This window comes from Neovison vison, chromosome 3, assembly GCF_020171115.1.
Source record: "Neovison vison isolate M4711 chromosome 3, ASM_NN_V1, whole genome shotgun sequence".
NCBI lineage: Eukaryota > Metazoa > Chordata > Mammalia > Carnivora > Mustelidae > Neogale > Neogale vison.
The window spans coordinates 144,105,755-144,132,199 of NC_058093.1; the positions used below are offsets into that span (position 1 = coordinate 144,105,755).

A 26,445-nucleotide genomic window follows, 5' to 3' on the forward strand; every position below is an offset into this window, starting at 1 on the left:
AGCCTGCTTCTCTCTGTTCACTGCTCCCCTGCTCCCCCTGCTCATGTGTGTGGGATTGTTTTGCACTCTCTGACAAATAAATAAATAAATAATCTTAAAAAAAAAAAAAAAAGTGTTTCTAACTCAAGTGCTCAGATACCTAAGAATCCTTCTCTAACATTTAAATGTCACGATTCCATTTTTTTCTTAATGATTAACAGTACTTCATTATTGGCTCATTTGATTTGTAACTTACTATGAGCTTTTCTTGCTCCTAAGTAATCTTTTTGCCCATCCTATAGGATGCACATCCATCCACTACCATCAAAAAGCATTTACCAGATTACTGAAGATGAATGTGGGGTACATAAGGATTCACTATACTATTCTTCTACTTTTGTATTTTTTTGAAATTTTTCATTTTAAAAATATTAAATAAAGAAAAAGTAATTATCTGATTGTGGTTATGTTCTACCTTCTGGTATAATACCTTGAATACTTCCTAGAAATTTTTGTTTTGATGATAGATTGACAATAAGTTGTCAACATGACACTTGACTGAGGTCAGGTCTATTCCTTCTCCTCACAATCCATCATTCATTTTATGTACAAACATATCCATCACAATACGAATTCAATCTTCCAAAAGCCAACATCTACACATAAAGTACTGGACCAAACCAATGATTGTAATAATAATCATACAAGCATAAATTATATTATCTAATTACATAATACACTACACACATTCCAAAATTTTACTCTTAAATACCTATGATACTGTTTGCCCACCTATTTTGAGTGCAAGTGAAAGTTAAGTATTACAGTTATAGTACTTTACAAAGGCGATCTCACGAGAAAGTAAGAAATTAGAAAATAAGTTTAAGAATTAAGTGAGCTAGTTAATAACCCAAGTTTTAAAAAATAAAGATACTATTGAACCAACAATTGAGAAATGAAGTGAAATATGGAAAAAAATATTCTGGATAATCATCAGCACTATTAACTACAAGAAAGCTTATCTTAAGTCAGAAATTGTCTTAAGCAGGGGTGCCTGGGTGGCTTAGTTGTTAGGCATCTGCCTTCTGCTCAGGTCATGATCCCAGGGTCCTGGGTTCGAACCCCGTATTAGGCTCCCTGCTCAGCAGGAAGCCTGTTTCTCCTTCTCCCACTCCCCCAGCTTATGTTCCCTCCCTCGCTATGTCTCTTGTCAAATAAATAAAATCTTTAAAAAAAAAATTGTCTTAAGTACCTTATATATATTTTCTAATCAAACGAATTCTCATAGCAACCCCAAATAGAAAAATAATTTATATAAGGTCTTATACAAGGTAGAAGTAACTTGTACAAAGCAGTAGTAATTTGTTAAAAGCAGAAGTATAACTTATACAAGGTGTTAGCAAAGAAGTCACAGAGCTGGGATTCCAAACCAGATTTATACTGTGTCCACATTAAAAAAAAATAAGACGTTCCTGAGAAGTGATAAAAAATGGATACAGGAATTAACAGACTCTGTCTATAACAGACTATAAAAGAATTAAAGTTTAGACAACAGAAGATGATAAATTTTCAGAGCCTAAGGCAGGATAGAGGGTTACCAAGAATGCATTTCTGATGAGTTCAGATGTAAAAATATTACTAGGGAAAAAACTCTCCTACCTAAGCTCAATTCTTACTCCACACTCACACTCATAGGTATCTAGGTAAACACTGCTTAAATTACTCTGAGAAGCTATGCAGGAAGGTTAAGCATACAAATGAAAATAATCTTGGAAACTATAAAAATTTATACCACAGACCATACAAAAATTGCACTACTGTTTAAGGAAAATAACTAAGCAAAAGTAAAAGGTAAATGAAAAGAAGTAGATAGCTGCATAACTTCACATATGGAGAGAATAGAGAAGGAGAAAGAACTTACTGGCTATGATTCTTCATATTAAACATAAATCACTATTTTATAGTGCAACACAAGAAACATGTAACAGAGACAAGTTATATGATGTGCCTAAGGTTATGAAACATTACACCATCTTGTGGTAACAACTGAAAAATGCAATTTAAAGAAAACACAAAGCAATGTTCTATAAAATTAACATTCATTATTATTAATTATCATTCATTTATTTATAAAATAAATAAGCTGTTCACATGACATTTTTCATTTGGAAAACTAAGAAGTTTTTTCATTGTAACTTACGTACAAAGTAACAGGAATATTTTCCCATGATCTTTCTGCTTCAAGTTTATCTAATGAACAAGGACTATCATCCTTTTTTGTAGACTTTGGTAACTCTTTAGTACAATGCTCTAGATTTCTCTTGGCCTTCAGGATAAGCAATTCAATTTTGTCACCTAATTTAAAAGATTAAATTAATTTAAGAGAAAAAAATAGCACAGCAAAATCTCAAAGGCAACAAATAAGAATTCAGATTAATTTGGAATATACACGTAACTGTAACAAACTTTTTTAATATGACATTTCGAAGAAGAAAAGGGGAAAAAAGACATTTCCTAGGCACAAAATGCTACACGAAAGAAGACCATAAGTGTTCAAAAGATTTATCATCTCATCATTACATCAAGAATATAGCATAAAAGCTCCTAGACCTTAGGTCAAATTTACAGCACTTCCTTTGATTCTTAAAAACAAAGCAAAACAAAACAAAACAATTACCACTGAATGGCTTTTTGGTTTGTCCTGAGAGAAGTGGATTCTCACACTGACACTGGCTATGTTCAGAATCACATTTATATTCATTAATTAATCCTTTATCAGCACTCAAGGAGTCTGAAATGTTTGAGGGTTCAAAAGAATATTCAAAACTATCTAATTTATTCATAAGTCGAGAAGTTCTTTGTGCCTGGTAACTATGTCTAGGGGAACACTGATCTTCTTTAAATATTTTAGAAATCCTTTTTTGACTATTTGTGTCGGGTAGCAAGTCTTGATGGTGGAGCCAGACTGGGTATGTGAAATCAGGTAGACTAGTTATTCCTGAAACATTAAGGTCAGATTTCTGGCTAGTGAGCCATCTTGGGTAATTCTTTTCAAGTTTGTGTTCTGAACTGTCTTTGAAAGACAACTTCTTGGAAAATGATAAAGATGGATCAGAAACGTACTTATTAGTCTTATTCACAAGTTTTGGGTTTTTTAGCCTACCACGTTGCTTTCCATTTTTATTTATGTATACAACAGGAGTAACTAAGTTATCTTTGCACATGGGGGTGGAAGGTTCTTGAAAATTTTGATTCTTTTCAGTATCCAATGAGCTCAGTCTTCGAATGCATTTCTTGTTTTTCTTGCTATTTCGGTGACTTGATCCAATGCAAGTTAAAGAAAATGACCCATCTGCTGGAAGTTTTAATAGATCATCAGTTGTTAGGCTAATGCAGTCTATGTCATTAACAGTCATTCTTCTACACGATAAGGACGAGAAGCTTTTTTTGGGATCAAGATTTTCAAAAGCTGAAAAACAAAGTGCAGTTCTGTTTATTTTCCTACATTACATATAACAATACTTCATAATACTCAAGAGTAAATAGAATTAAGAATTTAAGAGTCATTTTTGCTGCTTCCCTTTATCTTCACTAAAGCTTTGATTCAAAGTATAAAAGATATAGGTTGATGAAATACAATGTGCTTTTTCTTTATATCTCTCTAATTTACTTTAACTAAGTTCTACACTTTTCTTTCCAACTCCTAAATTTTCCCTCGTTCTTTAACTTACTGTTTCTTCAACTTTTCTCATCATACCTGATGTACTAATACACTCACATTAATATTGGTCACTTAAAATTGGCTGCAACCTTGAAGAAAAATATGAACTAAACTAGGTGGAAATATAGTTTGCTTTCTGCCTACAAAACCTGCAACAGCATTAACACAAAGAGAACAGCTGTTCTAATACTCTTTTGGAATATAGTGCCCACATACTTCTAAGAGTTGAACGCAAATTTTTTCCATACAAGGGCCAGTCCATAAGTACTTATTTAAGTGTTACCTGGGTTATCAACAGATATATTTTCCAAACTTGTCTTTGTGGAAGACTTATCAAGGTAAAACTCTTAACATCTTATATATTATCCCACAGAATACAGATCAGGAAGACTAATAGAGTTTTATTAATTGGGATTAATCAAGAATGAATTCAGAAAGACAGGTTTGTTTAAATTAGTTAATTTAACTGGTTTGTTTAAATTAGTTAAACTAGTTAATAAAACCTAGAACCACCATGTCAATGCTATTTCCATTATGCTGTAATAAAATAGCTTAAGGGTTTAGGATCAACCACCTGCTGTTATTAGTTATATTCATCACCTTCCCTCCAAGGTCACAAGATTTCAGCTGAAAATTCGTGAGACTCAAGAGAATTACAGAACCATTTAAGAAAAATATCCAGACCTCAATATTATAAAAATCATTTTTACCCCAAAGGAAGAAAAAAAGTGTCTAGTTTTTCAAGACTACAATGCATCTCTCAAATACTTCAAATCAGTGGACTAAAATAAAATAAAATAAAATAAAAAATAAAAGCATACCATTGTTTGGTTTATAAATATAGTTGGAGAATTCGGGCATATTAGCAGAACATCTATCAATGTTAATCTTTCCAGTGCTTGCACCAGGATACATTTGGCTTAAATCAAAATCATCAATATAGGCCTGTAGAGCCTGAGAGGCAGAACTGTACAGTTTATCCTTATACTGAAAAGAGTCATCAGATTTAGAGGAATTACTACCACTCAGGCTGCAGCTTGCTAACAGAGAAGATACTGAAGATTGCTGAGAACAAACTCTGCGTTTTGTAATGGACTTTGCCATGGCTTTCTCAAAATGGGTTATTTCTATTCATTTCTCTCAATATCTGTAATACAAAAACAATAGGTTAAGGTTCCATTAAAAGGAGTAACAGCCATACAGAGAGAAAATTACTAAATATGTAAACTTTTTATAATCTTTAAAGAATAAAATCCATTCTATCACCCTTTTAGGGCAATGAACATTATAGATTTTCTATTATTGTCATTATTGTGAGTTCCCTCATCATTGATTTAGAAACATTTATTGAGTACCTACTATGTTCCTGGAATTTTGTATACATAATTATCAGAGAATAGTACCAAGGGAAGAGTACTCACAATTTTTAAGCCCTAAAAACTTCTGAGGTACAGTATTTTCTTATGGGGATAGATTCTATGACATCACAATACCTAACATTCCCTTATATAGAATATTTTTCATTTCATAAGCCTACTATCACGCATTACAGATAGTAGGTACTCAATAAATTTTTAAAGGCATCAGATGAGGTATTAGAAACAAGAAAAGAATATTCACTTTCAATGTTGTAAATGTCAATATGTAACTTTAGCCAAATCTTTCCCCCAGCAAAACTCAAGAACAAAATAATTTATAATATTTAGTATAAAGAAATAAACTACCAAGTTTATTGAGCTAGCGAAATGCTCTTTTCCTAAGACATTATCATTGTCTCACCATTTATGGTAATACTCTTACTATTTCCACTTATGTTAAACACATTCACCCTTTCTTTCAAAAGAGACTTAGATAATTTGGAAATTGACAACATATTCCTCTCACTGTTTTTCCATTACTAACATTGAGAGAATTCCTGCCTACCTTAGTAATAGTACCTACATTTGAAAAAGTAAAAGATAACAAGGCTTCAGTACATGGTGTGGCATTCTTTTAAAAAATTAGACCAGTGGGAATGGATTTTCTGTATTAAAAACGAAAAATTATTGTCTAGGACTTAATACACCCTATAAAGCTCTAAAGTTACAATGTTTAACTTTCGGCTATAATTTTAGGAATAAACGTTTAAGTTATAAAAACTACTAATGGAGTCTTAATAACTATCAAATTTGACTTTAAAATACTGATAGTCTTCCATTCAAAAACAGAGTAAAACATCATCCTGCCTCAGCTTTAGAGCGTGCATCTGCCTCTGCAAGAGAGCTGACAGCAGTCAGGGGCGGCAGCAGCAGCAGTTATTTAGCCTCTTTGATTTCCTGGAATGCTGAGATGTTGGTGTGTCTCTAAAGAATAGCTAGACTAAATCAGCTTTGTTCTTTCTTTACCCCTTTCACTAATGATGTCTAAATTTTCTCAGGAAAAAACATCGCTTTACCAAACATTTTCTCCCTTATTCCAACACAGTACAGGTCACCAATTTAATTTTGAAAACAAAAGCAAATTTGTTTTAAGCTGCTGGATTACACTTCTCAGTACGTGGGTAATCACATTTATTTTAATGCACAGGAGGCAGAAAGAAAATCCACAGTCGGGGCGCCTGGGTGGCTCAGTGGGTTAAGCCTCTGCCTTCGGCTCAGGTCACGATCTCAGGGTCCTGGGATCGAGTCCCTCATCGGGCTCTCTGCTCCGCGGGGAGCCTGCTTCCTCCTCTCTCTCTGCCTGCCTCTCTGCCTGCTTGTGATCTGTCTGTCAAATACATAAATAAAATCTTAAAAAAAAAAAAAGAAAATCCACAGTCAATTTTTATTGTGGAAAGCTTCCAGAAGTATACAGAAGTACAACGAAGAGTTTAGTAAAACCTCATGCACCCATCACTCTTCTTCAAACAGTTACTAACACACCCCAACTTTATCCAGCCACTTCTCCCCACTTCCGCCACAGGATGATTTATTTGGAAGCAAATCCGTGCATCTTACCATTACTTCCGCAAACACTTCCGTTCTCATCTCCAAAAGGAAATCCATCATTCCGAAGAATAAAATGCTAAACGTATGGCAAAAAAATGTCAACTACCTTTGATTCAAAAACAGAATGTTCAGTGTTAAATGGTTACAGCTCGCCGGAAACGCACACCTTCCTAGAAAACAACAGCTCCGTGATTTCTGTTTTGAAACCGAACATTTGTAGATTCTACAGCAAAACGACAAGCCTTCTTGAGCCCGGAAAGCGAGAATCGCCGGCGACCCCGCACGAGAGCATCTCTCCCCACCCGACGCGTTGGGGTTCAACCCTTCCGCCCTTCCCGACAACCCCCTCCGGGATTCCAGCACCCCCGGCAGTCACAGACACAGGCTTCCGTTAGGCACTTCCACTCAGAACCATTTATTAGGCAGCAACCGAGTTTTTCTCGGAGTTTTTCCGAGGTGACCCCGCGTAAAGCCCAATTCCCCTCCCGCCCCGCCCTCGTCAATAGACGCCTGATGTCTCCTCAAGAGGCCCACGTCAAGTCCCCTCCGTCTCGTTCCGGGACCTCGCCCCGCTCGGGAGCTTCCCGAGAAAGGAGTTTTCTTCCCACCCGGAACGTCCATCGCGCTCTCCCTCAGGAGACGTCTTCCTCTCCCCTCCGCGCCACCCTGATTCTAGCCTTTCCCACGGGCTGTGGGATGGGGCGCCTCTTGAAAATACACCCTCTTTGGGGGCCACACTCACCGACCAAAAGAGAGGAAAACGCACACGTCCACAACTCTCCACCAAAAGTCCGCGCCTGTTACCGTACGGAAGACGCGACAAAGCATCCCCAACCCGGACACCGCCCCGCCTCAGGCTCCGCTAGCTGGAAGCCTCCTCCGCCGTCACAGCGGAGCACAACGCCCGCGCTCACTTTCAAACTGATCCAACATGGCGCTGGCTTGCGGTGCGCATGCGTGGCGCTCGGCGCCTGGGGCAGCTGGGTCAGGGGAGGAGGCCGCCAGGAAAAGTGGGAGCTGCGGGGCGTTTGGTAGCACTCCATGCTGGGAAGTGTAGTTTCTCCCTCCTCGTCTTTCTGGATGGGGTTGGGGATGGGGATGTCCGGACTGCATCCCTGTCGCTCTCCCGCACGCTCTCCCCACCTCCGTCACCCCTCTTCAGGGCCACTCAGTGCTGACGACAGGCTGAGCTTCCCTCCGCGCGCTCCCCGGGAGTAAGGGGATGAGATGGGAAAGGAGACTGAGGGGCTCTGGCGGCTGCCATTTTGACCTCAGCCTTCCTTCCGGGTTTCGGAGCACCCCCTCCCAGGATCAGACACCATCTCCAGCTGGGGTGGGAGGGGTAGCTCCCCCTCCCCCTACCACTTCCTTACCCCCTTCCTCAGTTGCCTCTCACATCCCATTCCTGAGCCCGGCGCTCCTGGGCTTGCAGCCAATCCCTCACACTCAGCCCATGAGGGATTGCAGGAGGGAGTTTGGCCAGGGATGGGATTTAACAAATTCCTTGGGGACCTTGATTCCCAGGGAAGAATGGCAGTGACCCAGCACGGATTGGGGGACCCAGTCAGGCAGCCCAGAAAAAGGGAGATTATACAAACAGATGTAAAGACCCAGTAACAACATGTGTGAATCTGTCTACGAGGCTGGGACAGGATATGAGGTGCGAAGAATCCAGTTTCAACCAAGTGGTGTAACAAAAAAAGATGCCGTCTCAATATTGGTTTATGTTTATTTTCCACTGACCCTGTGGGTGAAGATACCCTTGACCATTACTCCACCTGAATATGTTCCAGTTCATCCGACGTTACATCACCAGGTAATGCAACTGTAGTCTTGCTCTTTGTTCTCATCTCACCCTCTCTAGCCCACTAAACTTAACCTTTCTTTTTTTTTTTTTTCCTTAACCATTGAAAAAGTCCACAAGCTATAATATTCAGTTAAGGGGTTCAATTAAACACATTTATTGTGCAAGTAAGTGCTAGTGATTTGAAAATGAGTAGACGCCCCTGCAGGAGCTTATAGTCTAGTGCTGTGTGCCAATAATTGGTGCCTTTTCTAGATCACTCAATATCAAGATTGGAAATAAAGAACTGTGTTATATGTGCTGGGAAAAAGCGCAAGTCAGGGACTAGCCCCAACTGTTACTGGCATGAGCTTAAAAAGTTAGACATCTTTATTTACATTCCCCCGAATGTCTTTTTAACCTGTCCTTCTTTAAGATAATTTCTTAAAGGTTCTTTTCATAAACACTATTATTAACATTTCTCTTACTATCTTTTTCTTTCATCATGGTCATATACAGCAAATGTTTCCTAATGAGGACATAAAGTAAAAATAAAGGACACGGAGAAAATGTAAAGGAAGTGATCAAATATATTGACCTAATTCATGGATCAAAATAATTCTACTTTGTTCCTTCTCCTTCACAGGTTAAGAGATATGGAGATCTCCACAAGGATTTGGAGAAGAGTCCCAATAATTATTAAAATTCTGGACTAGATCTATTAGGAAAGGTAAAGAAACCTAAAGTCTTACTAGGAAAAAGGAGTTGTAATGGTTTACTAAAGCTTTTCAAATATTGATGTCAAGTAGATGTTACGCCTTGCTGGAGAACAAGAGAAAGTAGATTTATGATCCAACCTAGAGCTTTAAGAGAGAGTTCATTAAGACACTGTTTTGGTAACTAGACTTGAAGGTTTATTGAGGCAGCTCTTTGGAGAGTTTTTTATTTTTATTTTATTTATTTTTTTAAGATTTTATTTATTTGTTTGACAGAGATCACAAGTGGGCAGAGAGGTGGGGGGGGGGACCCAGGCTCCCTGCTGAGCAGAGAGCCCTATGCGGGGCTCTATCTCAGGACCCTGAGATCATGACCTGAGCTGAAGGCAGAGGCTTAACCCACTGAGCCACCCAGGTGCCCCTGCAGAGTTTTTTAAAAGTTGGATTTAAATGTGTCATTTCGAGAAAAGAAACCAATGTTTCTGGTCATCAAGGAGTCCCACACTGTTTCAATCACTTTTGCATATATTAACTCACTTAATCCTTATGACCCCATGAGTTAGTATTACTATCCCCAATCTGTACATGTAAAAATTGAAGTTCAGGGACGCCTGGGTGGCTCAGTTGGTTGAGCAGCTTCCTTCGGCTCAGGTCATGATCCCAGCATCCTGGGATCGAGTCCCACATCGGGCTTCTTGCTCAGCAGGGAGCCTGCTTCTCCTTCTGCCTCTGCCTGCCATTCTGTTTGCCTGTGCTCGCTCTCTCTCCCTCTCTCTCTCTGATAAATAAATAAAATCTTTAAAAAATAAAAAAATTTAAAAAAATTGAAGTTCAAAGGGTAAACAGTTTATTCAAAATAATATAGTTGGTGGTGAGTGGCGAAGTTAGGATTTGAATCCAGCTGTGTGTTGTCACATTCCTTCCATCGTCCAAGCCAGCTTCCCCTAACTGAAAACTAGATAATGAACCAAAGGACCATGAGACTCCAGTTTTCTGAACTCATTCAGAACAGAAATAGTATCTTACTCAACTGTTTTGCCACACCTACCTAATCATTAGTAAAGAGTTTTGTAAATATGTTCATACTGAATTGATTTGAACTTGATCTTGTCTGAAGAGGAGACATTTAAAGAAAGATACCAATGAAGAGGAATCTGTCATTCATATTTGGGAAGAATGTCACAGGCAGAGGGTATAGCAAGTACAAAGATCCTGAGGTAGGAAGATGCTTGGTTGTGTCTGAGGAACAGCCAGGTCAATACGATTGGAGCTGAGGTGGAAGAGAAGACAGAATTGCCTTTGGAGTGGAAGCCAAACGTCAGATCATGTAGTGCCATTGCCCTCACTTTTAAAAGATTGATTCCGAAGAACACATGATTAACAGATTATGATGCTTTGTAAGAGAAAAGAAGCATGATGAAGCTGTTGGAAATATTAATGATTTCTTGAATAACTATTATGTGCTAGGTATTGGGATAGGACATTTAAATGCATTATCTCATTTAATCCTCACATTAATTTTACAGTTAGTTATTGTCCCAGAAAATGGAAAAATGGAAATATTAAGTAATGCGGCTTATAATTAGTGACAGAGACAGGACTTGAGCTTGATCTTCTTGAGTCCAAAACCTACTCTTTGTACTACACCACATTTTCTCATTTGAAAGATTATGATTAGGGAAGAAGCAATTCATTCATACACTTAGCAATTATTAAGTAAAAACTTAATAAAAATAAGTATTGTTCATTACAATGTAACTGATATTTTAAAAATAGTACCAAAAGTAATACAACATTTTAAAATTGTTTTGTATGGCTATATTCTTACCAGTTGTCTGTTTTTACAACTTTGCAGATAGATGGACTATAAGGCACTTGCCCAAGAAACTGCTCAAGAAGTTTTAGACTACAGTCAAGACACATCAGGCTGGAAAGTGGTTAAGACTTCAGTAAGAAAACAAGTTAAATATATTTCAAGAGTTTATTTTTTAATGAGAAGCGATTCATAAAGACTTCTAAAAATACTTTCTTTTATGAATCAAAAAAAAATTTTTTTTTACTTTTTGTTTGTTTTTATTTTTCTTTTTTAATTTTTTTTCCATATCTGACAGCTAATTTATTTCTGGATTTTTATTCCCCTTTGAGAAAAAGATAACTGTTTCCAGCAAGGCTTCTAAAAAATTCCATGGAAATCTGTAAGTACAATTTCCCTTTTATAGCCATTTTGAATTTGGTGGCATTGATATAGCTAGAACTCAGTGCTACTCCATTAGATATAACGTTGCTTGATAGTGATCAGGAAATAGAAATTAATTATGAAGTCACTGGGTTGATATTAATACATTAGAGCAATTATATACCAACTAATCATTTTCAAACTTGAAGACAATCAGGAAAAAAAAGTCAAGTGAATAATTCATTAAGGTAGGAAATTTCTAACTCAAGAAATAATCACTATAAAAGCAGATTGGTATTTTCTTGATCATAGGAGTATTTTGTGGCCCTTCTAACATTTCACCTTTCCATTTAATGAACTAAAAAATAAAGTTTATCCCAGTTTACTTCTCTGGCTGATCTATGTATTGTTTTCTGAAAGCTGCTTTTAAGGATATTTTTGAGGATAATGTTATTTCAAATATAATTACACCAAGAGAAATTGTGCTGACTTTCTTAATCTTACTCTTTTTTTTTTTTTAAAGATTTTTTAAATTTATTTGACAGAGACAGAGAGATCACAAGTGGGCAGAGAGGCAGGCAGAGAGAGAGGGGGAAGCAGGCTGAGCAGAGAGCCTGATGCGGGGCTCATCCCAAGACCCTGAGATAATGACCTGAACTGAAGGCAGAGGCTTAACCCACTGAGCCACCCAGGTGCCCTTTAATCTTATTCTTAAGAGTTGTTCATTCAGGGGCGCCTGGGTGGCTCAGTGGGTTAAAGCCTCTGCCTTCAGCTCAGGTCATGATCCCAGGGTCCTGGGATCGAGCCCCGCGTCGGGCTCTCTGCTCCGCAGGGAACCTGCTTTCTCCTCTCTCTCTGCCCGCCTCTCTGCCTACTTGTGATTTCTCTCTGTCAAATAAATAAAATCTTTAAAAAAAAAAAAAAAAGTTGTTCATTCACTGCTCATGATATCACATTAATGCAAATAGATCATACGTTATCGGAATCACTTTTTCCCTTGTTTTTATCTTTTACCCTATAGGAGGGTCAGCATAAGCTGTTTACTGATCACAAGTTGTGCTTCAGACCCCCAAACTGATAAAAAATTTTACCCTTTACAGGTGGATCTGTGTGTGGCTTACAGCCTGCTTTCACAATTCAGTTTTATGATTTTGTCCTGCACTTAGCCAGGGACAGCTAGCTTGAAGTTCTGTAGCTAGTCACTCCTCAGAAGGAACAGTCGTGGGCATATAGATAGTCTTCCAGAACAGCAGCAAAGAGTATGATTTTATTTTAAAGTGGTCAGAATTTTTATGTGTCAAAGATTATATTTCAGTCTCTTAAGCCAGTAAGACTTCAGCTCTTTGTTGATTAATCTGTATTCAGCTTGGAAAATGCTTGTAAGTCACCAACCCATATCTTGTACGGAATGCTTCTAAAATAGACAGCCTAGTACATTCACTCTGATTGTTTCTGAGCAGGGGCAGCCTAGTACATCCAGTATGATTGTTCTGAGTAGGGGCAGCCTAGAACATCTGGTAGGATTATTCCTAAATAGGAGCAGTCTGGTACATCCAGTATAATTATTCTGAGTGGGCAGTCTTTTACATTCACTCTGATTACTCCATAGTTGTGGCAACCTGGTACATCCAATAAGAATGCTCTGAGTAAGGACATTCTAGTGTATACACTCTGATTATTCTGCAGAGAAGCAGCCTAGTACATCCAGTCTGATTGCTCAGAGAGGGGCAACCTAGTACAACACCCTTCCAATTCTTTTAATTAGGTACATCCTGATTGCTCTGTATGGGACAGCTTGGGACATACAATCTGATAACTCCTAATGGGGGCATCCTAGTACCTCCATTCTGATGGCTGTGAGTAGGGGCTGCTAAGTAAATCCCTCTTCTTTAGGTAGACACAGCCTGGTACATGCTCTGTGATTGGTCTGAGTAGGGCATCCTAGTACATCCATTCTAATGACTCTAGTAGGGGCAGCCTAATGTGTCTGCTCTGATGGCTCTGAGTGAAAGCATCCTCATACCTCCATTCTGATATCTTGAATAGGTGCAGCAGAAGATATCCACTCCTCTTGCTCTGAGTGAGAGCAGTCTGCTGCATACCCCAAGCCCCCTGCCAGAGATGAGTGTGATCTTATGTTGTTCATCTAATTGTATCTCTCCCTACTTCTGGTCTTCATGTGCTTTTGAATTAGTTCCACGTAATTCTTCAGACTGTTCACTAACAAAAAAAAAAAATTTTTTTTTTTTTTTTTCAAAAATTTCTCCACATTTTATTCCAAATGAAATCCATTTTCTCAGGCACAGCTGAGATGCTGCCGGCTCATTTTGTCTTGCCTTTGACCCTGAGCAGAACCTAAGCACTACAGCTGGAGCTGAGTGACCCCTCCATCCATGAGCAGAAAGGGGATGTGAGGGTGGCTTTGGGGAGAAGTGGTACCATGGCTTCAGCTTGCCCGTCTTGTGGGGTGAAGGGAAAATAGGCCCCAGTATTGACTGCCTTGGACCGAGCCCTCACCCTATCAGTAAACTCTGGGTGGGGATAAGGAAGCTCCAGTCTTCTCAGTGCCTTCTGGGCATAGAGTATAATAGCGTGAGATGAGGGGTGCGAGAATGAGAGATGTCCGTATCCTGCCTCTCCTAGGATGAAACCATAGCCCTAGACTGGGAGTTAGTAGGGGAGGGAGATCCTCCTTGGCCTCCAGGCGTGAGGAGGTGTTGGCTAGAAGCCGATTGTGGCTCAAATGCTACAGTCTTTACCTACCTAGATTTAGTAGATTTTCTTGAATAATTGTTTCTCCATTTCCTGCATGCCCTTAGGTCATTTTCTAGAGAATTTAAATAGTTGTTTCTTTAATTTTCATCAGTTCTTTCACTAGGGAGGAGGGTTTACTAAAATCTTTACACAGCTACTCTGGAACTCCCATCTCCAACCCTAATAATCACATAGGATATGACAAAAATATGATCACTAAAAACCCGTGACTATTTTATCATCTTTCAGGCGCTTCCCCAAGTTTACAATTCTAGTGTGCCAAAATAGACACTTTACATTATTTTTCCTCCTCCCTCATCCTCCTACTTACTTTCTTGTCATTCATTCACAAAAATCATAAAAGACTATAAAGTGCCTTGGAGACATTAAAATTAATATGTTGATACAAATCCACACATTTGAAGGTTTCCGCTGCAGCCTGAAAGCTTCATGAAATGTATGGTCTGTAAAAAGTATACCAATGTATGTATACCAATCTATCAGTTATTCCATATACTAGCTAAAGTATTTTGGAAACTGTAAAAGACAAGAGAAAATAGTTAAAATATTTTTAATTTGACCTGAAGTCACTTCACGGTATAATGAGAACAGAGCTTTATTATAGATCATAATAAAATATCTAATGAGCTGTTCATCTTAATGATCAATATATATAAGAATATAGTTCTTAGATTCAAGTATGACAAAATTGATATTTCTGAAGAGCCTTGAGCCCAGTAGATACTGAATTGTTCATTGATAGACTCAAGTATTCCACTTGATCTTAGCCAAAAGGCCAAGAAGCGATTAGACTCAGGTACTCAATACACATAAATGTTTTGTGTTTTCAAAGAGGCTTGATATTTACATATTTTTAAAAGCCACAAACTCTAATATACCTCCATTAGTGAATTAAGAAAAGGTAATTTTTGAGTAGAAGCCTATCCTCTGCCCAAGACACAACTTTAACTATGTTTTATAATCTTCCAAAAAGCAAAATAATTTCTGCCTTGTAGTCATGTAATACCTGTAACTTATACTTTTTTAACCTTTATGAATGACTGGAAAATAAACAAATCAGCCCTTGAGTAGACTGCATAAACCAGGGGTAGAAAGTAAGTAAATATTTTAGGCTTTGCCTCTGCTCTGGTCTCTGTTGCAACTACTCAGCTCTGCCATTATAGCATAGCAGCACAATGCATAAATGGATAATACATTTTTGTGCCTTATAGCACAAAGGCACTAACATTAGTAGACAAACAATACATTAATGAGTAAGTATAGCCGTGTTTCAGTAAAACTAATTACAAAAACAGGAAGTAGTCCAGACTTGACCCATAGGCCATAGGTTGCCAAACCTTGTCCTAAACAGTAGATATGAAAAATCTCAAATCCTCGAATGCTGATAAACTTACGTATATGTTAGGGACCCTTCCCTAAATCACATGAGATAGTCAACACTTTCTTATAATACAGGCTTTGTGTTAGATTACCACAAGTGAGGCTAAGCTATGATGTTGGTTAGGTGTAGTAAATGTGTGTTTGACTTAAGAAACTTTCAACTTAAAATGGTTTATCTCAGTGTAACCTCATTGTAAATCAAGGAAGATCTGTATATATTAGTTAGAAATATAAAAAGGTAAAAAAAAAAAAGGTTCAGAACTTTTTATCTTCAAAGTTTATAGTATAATTAAAGAGAGAACAGATTAATAAAAAAATCCATGGTAATATATACAAATCCCTTCATAGTTTTGTACTTAAATTTTATCTGTATTATATTTGACTTCTTTTTCACAGGACCTAATAATTTTTCAGGTTGTTTTCTCACATCTTACTCAGAGTTTAATAATAAACTACTAAAAACGTTAAAGATCTGAAGAAAGGAAACATTACAAAGTAAGGAAATTTGAGGGGCGCCTGGGTAGCTCAGTGGTTAAGCAGCTGACTTCAGCTCAGGTCATGATTCCACAGTCCTGGGATCGAGTCCCACATCAGGCTCCATGCTCAGCAGGGAGCTTGCTTCTTTCTCTGCCTGCTGTTCCCCTGCTTATTGTGCTCGACTTTCTCTCTCTCTGTCAAATAAATAAATAAAATCTTTTAAAAAAAAAAAGGAAACTTGAGGCTATCTCATAAAGAAAATTAAGGGCTAACTGAGATTTAAAGAGAAATTAACATACCAAGAAATAGTCCAATGAATTCCTTATTTGTTCGCCAAATCATAAAAACAGAGTTTCAGTTTTCATTTACAAATATGACAGTTATTTAGACTAATACTAGTATTTGGTTTTTGTCTCATTTCCCTCAGGACTTTTAACATTTTAGAGGTTTAAAAATTTTGATTTTACTTAAACCTATCCTCTCAGTTTGAAAAGAATCATTAACAGGGAGAAAAGGACAGCCAGTAGCATTCAGACTTCATTTTTATTCAACAATCTTCTGCTTTTAATCCAGCTTTCTCACATTGTCTTAATTCCATTGATGGATAACCATATCTAATTTCAGTGATGGACTTGTCCAAGTCCTGACATCTTAAAAATGAATGAAATTCAAAAGTCACTGTCTATGAACAAAGTTCACTTGTAACACAGACATGCCCATTCACTCTATATTGTCTCTGGCTGGTTCACTGCCACCTTAAAAAAGCTGAATAGTTGCAACACAGATCGTGTGGCCTGCAAAGTCTGAATTATTTACCATCTGGCCTGAAAAATTTACTGACTACTGCTTTAGATACATTACATCTTAAATTAAGAATTGGGGGTAAAAAGATAATATGTAACCACACAAACTTCTCCTCAGTTACTTTGGCTTATGATAAAATACAGCAGGCAAATATTTATGAAGAAGATTTTAGAAAAATCCTAAAAGAAAGTAGCCCCCTCTAAAAAGACAACTATAAACAGTATAAACAAGATTTGTAGAAAAATACATTTTGAAATAATTTATATTATTACAGTGATTATTTAAATAAACCTGGCTACTTCCAATTGAATATTAGTGTTTTGAATTGCTGAAATTACTTTCAAGTGTCCTTTCCTGTTTGCTACATTAACCTTTTTTTTTTTTTTTAAAGATTTTATTTATTTGGCAGAAAGAGATCACAAGTAGGCAGAGAGGCAGGCAAGGGGTGGGAGGAAGCAGGCTCTCTGCTGAGCAGAGAGCCCAATGCGGGGCTCGATCCCAGGACCCTGAGAACATGACCTGAGCTGAAGGCAGCGGGTTAACCCACTGAGCCACCCAGGTACCCATAATTTTATTTTATTTTTTTGAAGATTTTATTTATTTGACAGACAGAGATCACAAGCAGACAGAGAGGCAGACAGAGAGAGAGGAGGAAGCAGGCTCCCTGCTGAAAGCAGAGAAATTAGCCTTCTTTATACTGTGATAACATTATATTTTGAGCTTAGGCAAAGCTTGTTTAATTTTGATTTTCTCTATTTTGTTAACTGCAGATACCGTGTCGAAGGAATAATTCCAGAATCAACAGCTAAACTGTCTGATTTCCTCTACAAACCTGAAAACAGAGTTACATGGGATAAATCATTGAAGGTGTACAATATGGTACACAGGATTGATTCGGTAATTTGTTGTCCGATATTGGATTTTTACTATATCAGTATATGTTTAGTTTTATTGGTGATTTGAGCATATCAAACCTATATGATGTAGACACTGATGTCTATATCAGTGTGATGTAGACCCTTCATATTTTATAGGCTCGCATTGAAAGCTTTATAAAAGTCTTAAAACTTCCCTCTTTAAGTTTAATTCTAATTAGCTTGATTCTGTTGTAAAGGCTTAGCACGTCCTGAATCTAGCTGGCTTTTGCAGATGTGTGTCTTTGGTCTTGAGGGGTTTGAACTGTATGTATTCATCTCCTCCATTAGGTGGAAAAACATTGTTGATTTTCCATCCTTGTTGATGGGAAGTCAGTAGATTTATCTTAATTATAACATATTAGATAACAGGAATAATGCAGATATATACTGTAGGGACTTAAGAGCAAACAGCACATACCTTTTCTCAAGAGTAAGGATACAGGGCGCCTGGGTGGCTCAGTGGGTTAAGCCGCTGCCTTCGGCTCAGGTCATGATCTCAGGGTCCTGGGATCGAGTCCTGCATCGGGCTCTCTGCTCAGCAGGGAGCCTGCTTCCCTCTCTCTCTCTCTGCCTGCCTCTCCATCTACTTCTGATTTCTCTCTGTCAAATAAATAAATAAAATCTTTAAAAAAAAAAAAAGAGTAAGGATACAGTATGGTATAAAGTAATATGATTGTAGTTTCAAGCAATGCTTTATCTCAAATACTTTATCTCAATTAAATAGTTGAAGAGGAAGAATAAAAACAAAGAAAAGAAAAACACAGGTAATTAGAGTAGAAAGTTTAAGTCATAGAGGTGAGAGAAGAGACTGAATTTAAGAGAATTAGGGCAGCACACTATAGACCTCTTATTTATTAAGACTGCTGTACTTTGTGGTATCTACATTATACCTCAATAAGCTGATTTTTTAGAAAGATTGTATTTATTTATTTGAGACAGAGGGAGGGAGCACAAGCAGTGGGAAATGGTAAAGGGAGAGGGAGAAGCAGACTCCCCACCAAGCAAGGAGCCCGGTGTGGGGCTTAATCCCAGGAACCTGAGATCATCACCTGAGCCAAAGGCAGATGCTTAACCAACTGAGCCACATAGGTGCCCCACAATAAGCTGTTTTGAAAAATTGAGTCATAAATCAAACTTTTAGGATTTTCACAAACAATTGCATTTGTAAAATTCCAGGTCTTTGGTCCTTTGTGTCTCCAAGCCATGTTCCACACATCAAAACAAATGTCTCACATATCTGCCATCACCTTATCATTTACTTGGATTCTGTAGGTGAGGGCGTCTGGGTGGCTCAGATGGTTAAGCATCTGTCTTCGGCTCAGGTCATGATCTTCGGGTCCTGGGATGGAGCCCTATGTCAGGTTCCCTCCTCAGCAGGAAGTCTGCTTCTCCCCACTGCTCCTACTCTATCTTCCTCTGTATCTCTCTGTCTCAAATGAATAAATAAAATCTTTTTAAAAAAAATTCTGGGGACGGCTGGGTGGCTCAGTTGGTTGGGCGGCTGCCTTCGGCTCGGATCATGATCCCAGTGTCCTGGATCGAGTCCCACATTGGGCTCCTTGCTCGGTGGGGAGCCTTCTTCTCCTTCTGCCTCTGCTTGCCACTCTGTCTGCCTGTGCTCGCTCGCTCTCTCTCCCTCTCTCTCTCTGACAAATAAAAAAAAAAGAAAGAAAAAATTCTGTACGTTACCTTTGCCTCCTTTACCTTTTAATAAATTTAATAAAAATTAAATTTATTTTAAAGCTTGGGAGTGGGGAGAGGTTATAGAAAAGCCGAGGAAAGTAAATGTTTCATTTTGTAGGAGGATCCTGAAGTTCTTATCCACAAAAAAACACCTTTCCACTACCCTCTTGGGATTTAAACATTCAGTTTGAGAAACATAGTCCATCAGAAATTAAAATTCAAATGGACTGTTTCTTTCATGACTGATTGTACAGTTCAATTCATACTTCATATATTTCTGCTATTGCTGCAAGTCAGCTTTAATAATGGAAAGAATACTAGATTTGGCATCAGAAAAACCTGGCAACAGATTCAGAGAAATTATGTGATTTGCCCAAGGTCATCACAGCCAGTACGTAGTAGAATCATGGCTTAACACTTGATCTCCAGATTCCAAATTCTGTGCCGTTTCCGATATACTACATATCTCTAAGTAGTACTACACTGTAAGAAATACTTTACCTTCCTGAACGTAATAGTATGAGTGTCCAGGCATGTGTTTTAACTGATTCATTCACCCCCATTGGTGAGGGAAGGATTCCTGCTCTAGGGCTATGGGGGTGATCAAACACATGTCATCCAGCGCTAGACAAATCCGATCAACAGCTGTGCATTAATCCTTAGTCACAGCCTGGGAGAGGAGGACTGTTCCCACTTTCTTAAATTGGCATTTGTTAAATGGAGCAGAGGGTCCCAGATGGTGAGCCACATTTCAACAAAAGACCACAAGAGAAATCGAAATGAGAAGTTTATTACTCACAAGTCCATGGCACACCTCTAGGAGCCACGTGGGGAGGTCAAGACAGGGTGCAGGCAGAGAGGTAGGATCTGAGGCACCACGGTGCTAAACCAATGTATTTTTCAGAATATATTATGTAGCTAGTGTGGACTGATAGAAATAGTACTGTCCTGGGAATCAGGAACAGAGGTCTAGTTCTGTACTTACCTCTAGTTTTGCATGATTTAATCTCTTAGTCTTCGATTTCTTCACCTAAAAGTTTAGAGTAGATGACAAGATTCCATTCTAAATTTTCTGTACTTAATTCCTGACTAGATATATGATTTGCAAATCATATTTCTCCCATTCTGTACATTGCCTTTTCATTTTATTTATGGTTTCCTTTGCTATGCAGAGCTTTTTAGTTTGATGTAGTCCCACTTGTTTATTTCTGCATTTTTACCTTGCACTTATAATTATAGATCTAATGTTCCTCTAACACAGAAAATGCAAGCTGATTTGATGATAAGTTCTTATAGCTTCAAAGGCCTGCTTTTTCTGAATAGTAGCTAACCGTATGCGGTGAAATTCTTTGGGAAGCGATACAAAGAATAGATATCAAATAACTGTTGGAATCTTTATGGTTTAATTTGTTCCAGGACACAATCATATGTCATACCATTACACAGAGTTTTGCCATGGGCTCAATTTCCCCCCGAGACTTTATCGACTTAGTGTACTTCAAGCGCTACGAAGGGAATATGGATATTATCAGTTGTAAGTTGAAACATTTTGCCCACATTTGGAATTAGTATGAGACATTAATAATGTGTTTTCCTTTAACCCACAGTTTGGAAAATACTGTGTTTTCAGTTTTTACTTTTTTATTTATTTAGTGAGACCAATAAACATATGTATAATACAGACAAAGAATCCTGACATTTTACCCAATGCTGGAGGTGCCGTTTACATCAGTCCGTAATGATGGCATCTCTTGCTTGGTATTTTTGTAGCTTGCATCCTGCTACACTGGGTATAGACAGATACTTGCAGGCAAAAATCTCACAGCATATGTTTAAAATCTACTAAGACACAAAGTTAATCTTTGGCTATATTATGTTATATTTGAATTGTATAGAATGGGCGTATCCAGTAAGTGATAACATTCCTGAAGAAATTTTCATTAGCCATGTCTTTACATAAATGTGCTTATGTTTCTTTTAGAAATTAGAGGTTTTGATATATCCTTTGCCCTCCCAAAAATGTATCACTAGGTAAAATACAAATGTATAATCATTTCCTAACTTGCTTTATTCACTTAAAACGTACCAGTTCATACCACAATGTTCTTTGGACTCAGAGAAATGCAGTAACTCCTGGTGAAGGGACTTGGTAGGACAGTAGCTTAGAGCTACTTTCTTAGCTTAGAGCTAATTTCTTCAGATTTAGCCTAGAGTTAAATTAGCCTAGAGCTAATTTCTTCAGATTTCAGTTAAATGTCACCATTCCTATCTGCATAGCTTTCTCTAGTGTAAACTTCTTGGTGATAGGACAGTTAAGTGCTGTTAATTATTATTTTCCAGCAAGGTTTCAGTTGCTTTGCTCTGTCTCTGAGACTCTAAGTTTCAGAGTCCAGACTGCGTCATTGTTCTGCTAATGCCCTCACTCAAACTCAGTTCTGTGGCAGCTCGCCAGTAAGGCCCGAGATTCCGCGCTTCTCTCTAGGTGTGTCTTGTAGTTTCACAGTTGTCATTGAGCTGTATCCTTCTTACCTGAGAGCACATAAATTTTATTCACCGTCTACAGCACAAAATACTATGTCTGAATTGTAGATCTGTTATTTCCCGTATTTTGAAGCAGACCATTTCAATCTCATTTTTAGTGTCAAAGGGAAGGTAAGAAAGAATTATGGAAATTAAAATAAATAAATGGTGGTAGTACTCAATGACTCAGTGATCAGTACCAAATCTGCTTTGAGCAATTTTCTTTAAATGAAATTTTGATGAATACTGAGTTTTCTTCTTAATGTTCTTCTATTTGTTGTTGTTTAACTTACTTTGCAGCTTGCTTTGAGCTAAATATTTTGTGTGCATTATTTCACCAATCATGAAACTAAAGTTCATGGAAATTAAGTTACATAGCTAATAAGCACGTGAACCAGAATTAAATCTCAAGTCTTCTGACTTTCCAAAATCTGTGCTATTATACCACATGCCTCACAAAAGACCTATACTTGTTTGTGGAATGTAACAACAACAACAACAAGTTTTAAAAACAAGGACAATCTCCATATTTTAAACAAAGAAAAAAATATGTTAAAATCACCTCTCGCAGCACCCCTATGCCAACACAGTAGGCTCTGTTAAGATGATAAATATGTCATGAATGTGGAAAATGCATTCAGCCACATTCATCTCTTAAGCTATTCCTAAGCTAGTGTTTAACATTGCATTTCCCAGAGAATTGATTTCTTATGTTAAAATCAACAACAAAAAAATCTCCAACAAAAGCAGGATTCAGTTGCACAGGAAAAACAAATATTTATATATATTTTAAAAGATTTTATTTATTTATTTGACAGAGAGAGATCACAAATAGGCGGAGAAGCAAGCGGAGAGAGAGGGAAGCAGGCCCTCAGCTGAGCAGTGAGCCTGATGTGGGACTCGATCCCAGGACTCTGGGATCATGACCTGAGCCAAAGGGCAGAGGCTTAATTAACCCACTGAGCCACCCAGGCATCCAAAAAACAAATATATTTTTAAAAAATAGTTTTAGAGTGTATGTAATTATCATAAACAATCATAATCAAATCACCTCCCTTTTACATTCACATACAATATAGTTATGCTGCATAATTCCTAAAACAAGATGTACTGATTTTTAATTATACTTTGAATTAGCTACAGGGAATTGGCAGGAAAGAAGTTTTTGTTTTTGTTTTTAAGATATATTTATTTATTTTACAGAGAGAGTTCAGGGGGAGGGGAGAGAAAATCCCAAGCAGACTTCATGCTGGATTTGGAGCCTGTCCCAGAGCTCGGTCCCAAGACCCTGAGATCATGACCTGAGCTGGATGCTTAACCATCAGGTGCTCCAGCAGAAAAGAGCATTTAAACTATCTTTATTGATAAACAAAATAACCCCGTCAAATATTTTATTTAGAAGATGATTAACATGTTGTACATAAATCTTGAATCACGTATATTGTATACCTGAAACTAATATTCCACTGTATGTTAACCAACTGCAATTCAAATAAAAACTTAAAATATAAATAAGTAGATTAAAAAGAATCTAGTCTTTAGGGACGCCTGGGTGGCTCAGTTGGTTGGACGACTGCCTTCGGCTCAGGTCATGATCCCAGAGTCCTGGGATCGAGTCCTGCATCAGGCTCCCAGTTCCACGGGGAGTCTGCTTCTCCCTCTGACCTTCTCCTCGCTCATGCTCTCTCTCACTGTCTCTCTCTCAAATAAATAAATAAAATCTTTAAAAAAAAAAAAAAAAGAATCTAGTCTTTAAAAAATAATAATAAATAATGATTAACCAAAAAAAGTATCTCTAAACCCACTATCCTAATGAAATAGTCTTTTCCTTTGTGATTTCTTCGTTTGCTTCAAATCTCAGTAACTACATGATACTTTTAATACTTTTTGTTGTATGTAAAAGGTAACAGTATCTTTAGAGATAATAGCATGAGGAAATTTGAGAGGACAGTAGTGCTGTTTTGTAAAACTGTACTGTGCCTTTCTCAATTTTGGTCTGTATACAAGCATATTACAAACATGTAGGTATATATGTATAAAACTAATATCGGTACTGATAATAACTAAATTAAATTAAATGCTATATCATCTATCTTTTAAAATATGCTACTTGAAATAGAATTTTTGTGAAATAGGCTTCATTTTAATTTTTTTTAATCACGTAGCTAACAGTGTGGATTTTCCAGCATATCCTCCATCTTCAAGTTATGTCCGTGGTTATAACCATGCTTGCGGCTATATATGTTCTCCTCTGCAAGAGTAAGTGTTACTTGCATTTATTTTATTTTAACAAGTTTTTTAGCTCGATTTGTTATTTCTAACTCAGTGGTAGAAAAGTGTGCCAGCATATTCTGTTAGGAAAAAAAATTGCCCCAAATGCAATTTAAAAAATAATTTTTATAAGTATTTTCATCACCAGAATGGATAATTCCCTATAAAGTATGATTTGAGGTCTCTGGGACTAGTCACACATACACATTCTCTCTATCCCCTCACCCCCAGTGAACCTTAACCTGATGACTTTTATTTCTCCGTTTGAGTTACTTCTGTGAATTATTAAGGACTTTTTGTAAATTAAAAATACATATCCCTAGAATCATAATACACTCACATTTATCAGCAATGAATGCTTTACCTTAAATGAATTTTTTCCAGTGGTCTGCCTACAAATACCTACAACAGGTAAATCTGGAAAGAGCTAGAGAAATCAGAGGAGTCACTGCCCATAGGTGACCAGCCTAGGGATAAATGGTAACATAAAGTACATATATTTTGTAAATGTATGTACATTAATTCATATATTCCTTAAGTTTTAGTTTTTGCTAAATGATTTTATGCAAATAATAGCTATTGGCACATAAAATCATATAAAATTTTATATTGGCCAGATATGAACCTCTCATTTGGAAGAGAAAAAAAAATGTAAAGAAAGTCAAAATCAAACTACATTTTAGACTGTATTCCTTAATGTTTTCTCTACGAATAAGAGAACTGAAAGAAATTCACAATTACGTACATTAATGGATAGGATCATTGATGCAGATGGTGACATTGGTGGTCTTTTTACCCACCTGTCAATTTTGAATCTGTGGTCAAGACTTTATTCTTCACAGCAGGAGAAAACAAAACAAGGGAAGGATTACTGCTTCAGGTCAGTTGGATAAATTAGTGGTTGGCAGGGACTGTAGGTGGAAAGCTACACATTCTGATGTGTGTTTCACAGGCTAAGTCCCCTTCTTGCGTCTGGTCAACTTTCCCTTTCCACTGCTAAAAACATGGGGCAAAAGCTCTGATGTGGATATCCCATCAAGGGTGGGAGCTCTGCCTAGCATGCCGTTAGAGGAAAAGGCACCGTCTCATCTGTGGTCTCAGAGAAAGGTACTGACAAAAATGATTCTCTTGTACCTTCTCTTTCCCTACAGCACAATATTTTGGGCAGCCAACATTTGTGAACAAGTTATGTAGTAAACTTACAGAACTTATTATCAGTAGTAAAGGTACTGTTTAGTAAATACTGGAAAGGTTTTTGAAGCATGTAAAGCCCTAGCAAACTCAAATAGAGATTTAAGACCTTTTCAACAGCTAGTGAATATTCTCAATCTAGCCACTTGAGGTGCTGTAAAAATAGTCTACATTCTCCATAGACAAGAGTATAGGAAAATGGACACATGGTTTGCTGGAGGAGTGATCTTCATATCCCTGCAAAAGAATTTTGTAAAACTGTACTGTGCCTTGCACATTTTTAAGTTGATATTAAAATTTTTCATAAGATTAAATTATGAGGGTGCAATTTTCAGCACTCTAAATATTGACACTCTAAAAAAAAGTGTTCTGTCATTCTTGTAAACATACCCAATAAACTCTAAATACCATAATAACTAGAAACCTACAATAACTATCAATTTCAAAATACATACAACCTCAGTCAGAAATTTACATCATTGATTTCTCCTTATTCCCACATTTTTTCTTTTTTCCTCATATAATTTAATCCAAATAGAATATATATTATTATTTGAGTTCTCATATTCTTTTATTAATCACCCTGTCATTTTTCTTTGAAAAAAATGTTTAATTTAATTTTATTTATTTATTTTTTTTAAAAGATTTTATTTGTTTATTTGACAGACAGAGATCACAAGTAGACAGAGAGGCAGGCAGAGAGAGAGAGGGAAGCAGGCTCCCTGCCGAGCAGAGAGCCCGATGCGGGACTCGATCCCAGGACCCTGAGATCATGACCTGAGCCAAAGGCAGCGGCTTAACCCACTGAGCCACCCAGGCGCCCGAAAAAAATGTTTAATTTTAAAAATCCATTTTAGGGGCGCCTGGGTGGCTCAGTGGGTTAAGCCGCTGCCTTCGGCTCGGGTCATGATCTCCGGGTCCTGGGATCGAGTCCCACATCGGGCTCTCTGCTTGGCAGGGAGCCTGCTTCCTCCTCTCTCTCTCTGCCTGCCTCTCTGCCTACTTGTGATCTCTCTCTGTCAAATAGATAAATAAAATCTTTAAAAAAATAAAAAAATAAAAAAATAAAAATCCATTTTATTTCCT

At 37.4% G+C, this 26,445-nt stretch overlaps 2 protein-coding genes across 8 annotated transcripts in view; one reads left to right on the plus strand and one right to left on the minus strand.

Annotated features, from left to right (window-relative positions):
- The window catches only part of C3H18orf54 (chromosome 3 C18orf54 homolog), a 42,103-nt gene extending 34,506 nt beyond the window's left edge, over nucleotides 1-7,597 (minus strand). For 2 of the 6 annotated variants that reach the window (XM_044242940.1, XM_044242939.1), the window contains exons 1-4: nucleotides 6,676-7,132; nucleotides 4,522-4,847; nucleotides 2,657-3,448; nucleotides 2,184-2,334 (exon numbers count right to left, since the gene is read on the minus strand). In XM_044242940.1, coding sequence (XP_044098875.1) covers nucleotides 2,184-2,334; nucleotides 2,657-3,448; nucleotides 4,522-4,804 — 1,226 coding nt within the window. In that variant the 5' untranslated portion in view covers nucleotides 4,805-4,847; nucleotides 6,676-7,132. Of the gene's footprint in view, nucleotides 1-2,183; nucleotides 2,335-2,656; nucleotides 3,449-4,521; nucleotides 4,848-6,675; nucleotides 7,133-7,408 lie in introns of those variants that run through there. The other 4 variants (XM_044242938.1, XM_044242937.1, XM_044242936.1 and 1 more) reach the window with 4 other exon arrangements.
- Nucleotides 7,598-7,670: 73 nt separating this feature from the next.
- Nucleotides 7,671-26,445, plus strand: part of STARD6 (StAR related lipid transfer domain containing 6) — a 30,427-nt gene continuing 11,652 nt past the window's right edge. Inside the window, exons 1-8 of one of the 2 annotated variants that reach the window (XM_044242944.1) lie at nucleotides 7,671-8,326; nucleotides 8,423-8,482; nucleotides 9,096-9,179; nucleotides 11,021-11,114; nucleotides 11,311-11,360; nucleotides 17,548-17,674; nucleotides 20,794-20,911; nucleotides 24,063-24,156. In XM_044242944.1, coding sequence (XP_044098879.1) covers nucleotides 11,025-11,114; nucleotides 11,311-11,360; nucleotides 17,548-17,674; nucleotides 20,794-20,911; nucleotides 24,063-24,156 — 479 coding nt within the window. In that variant the 5' untranslated portion in view covers nucleotides 7,671-8,326; nucleotides 8,423-8,482; nucleotides 9,096-9,179; nucleotides 11,021-11,024. Of the gene's footprint in view, nucleotides 8,483-9,095; nucleotides 9,180-11,020; nucleotides 11,115-11,310; nucleotides 11,361-17,547; nucleotides 17,675-20,793; nucleotides 20,912-24,062; nucleotides 24,157-26,445 lie in introns of both variants that reach the window. The other variant, XM_044242942.1, reaches the window with a different exon arrangement.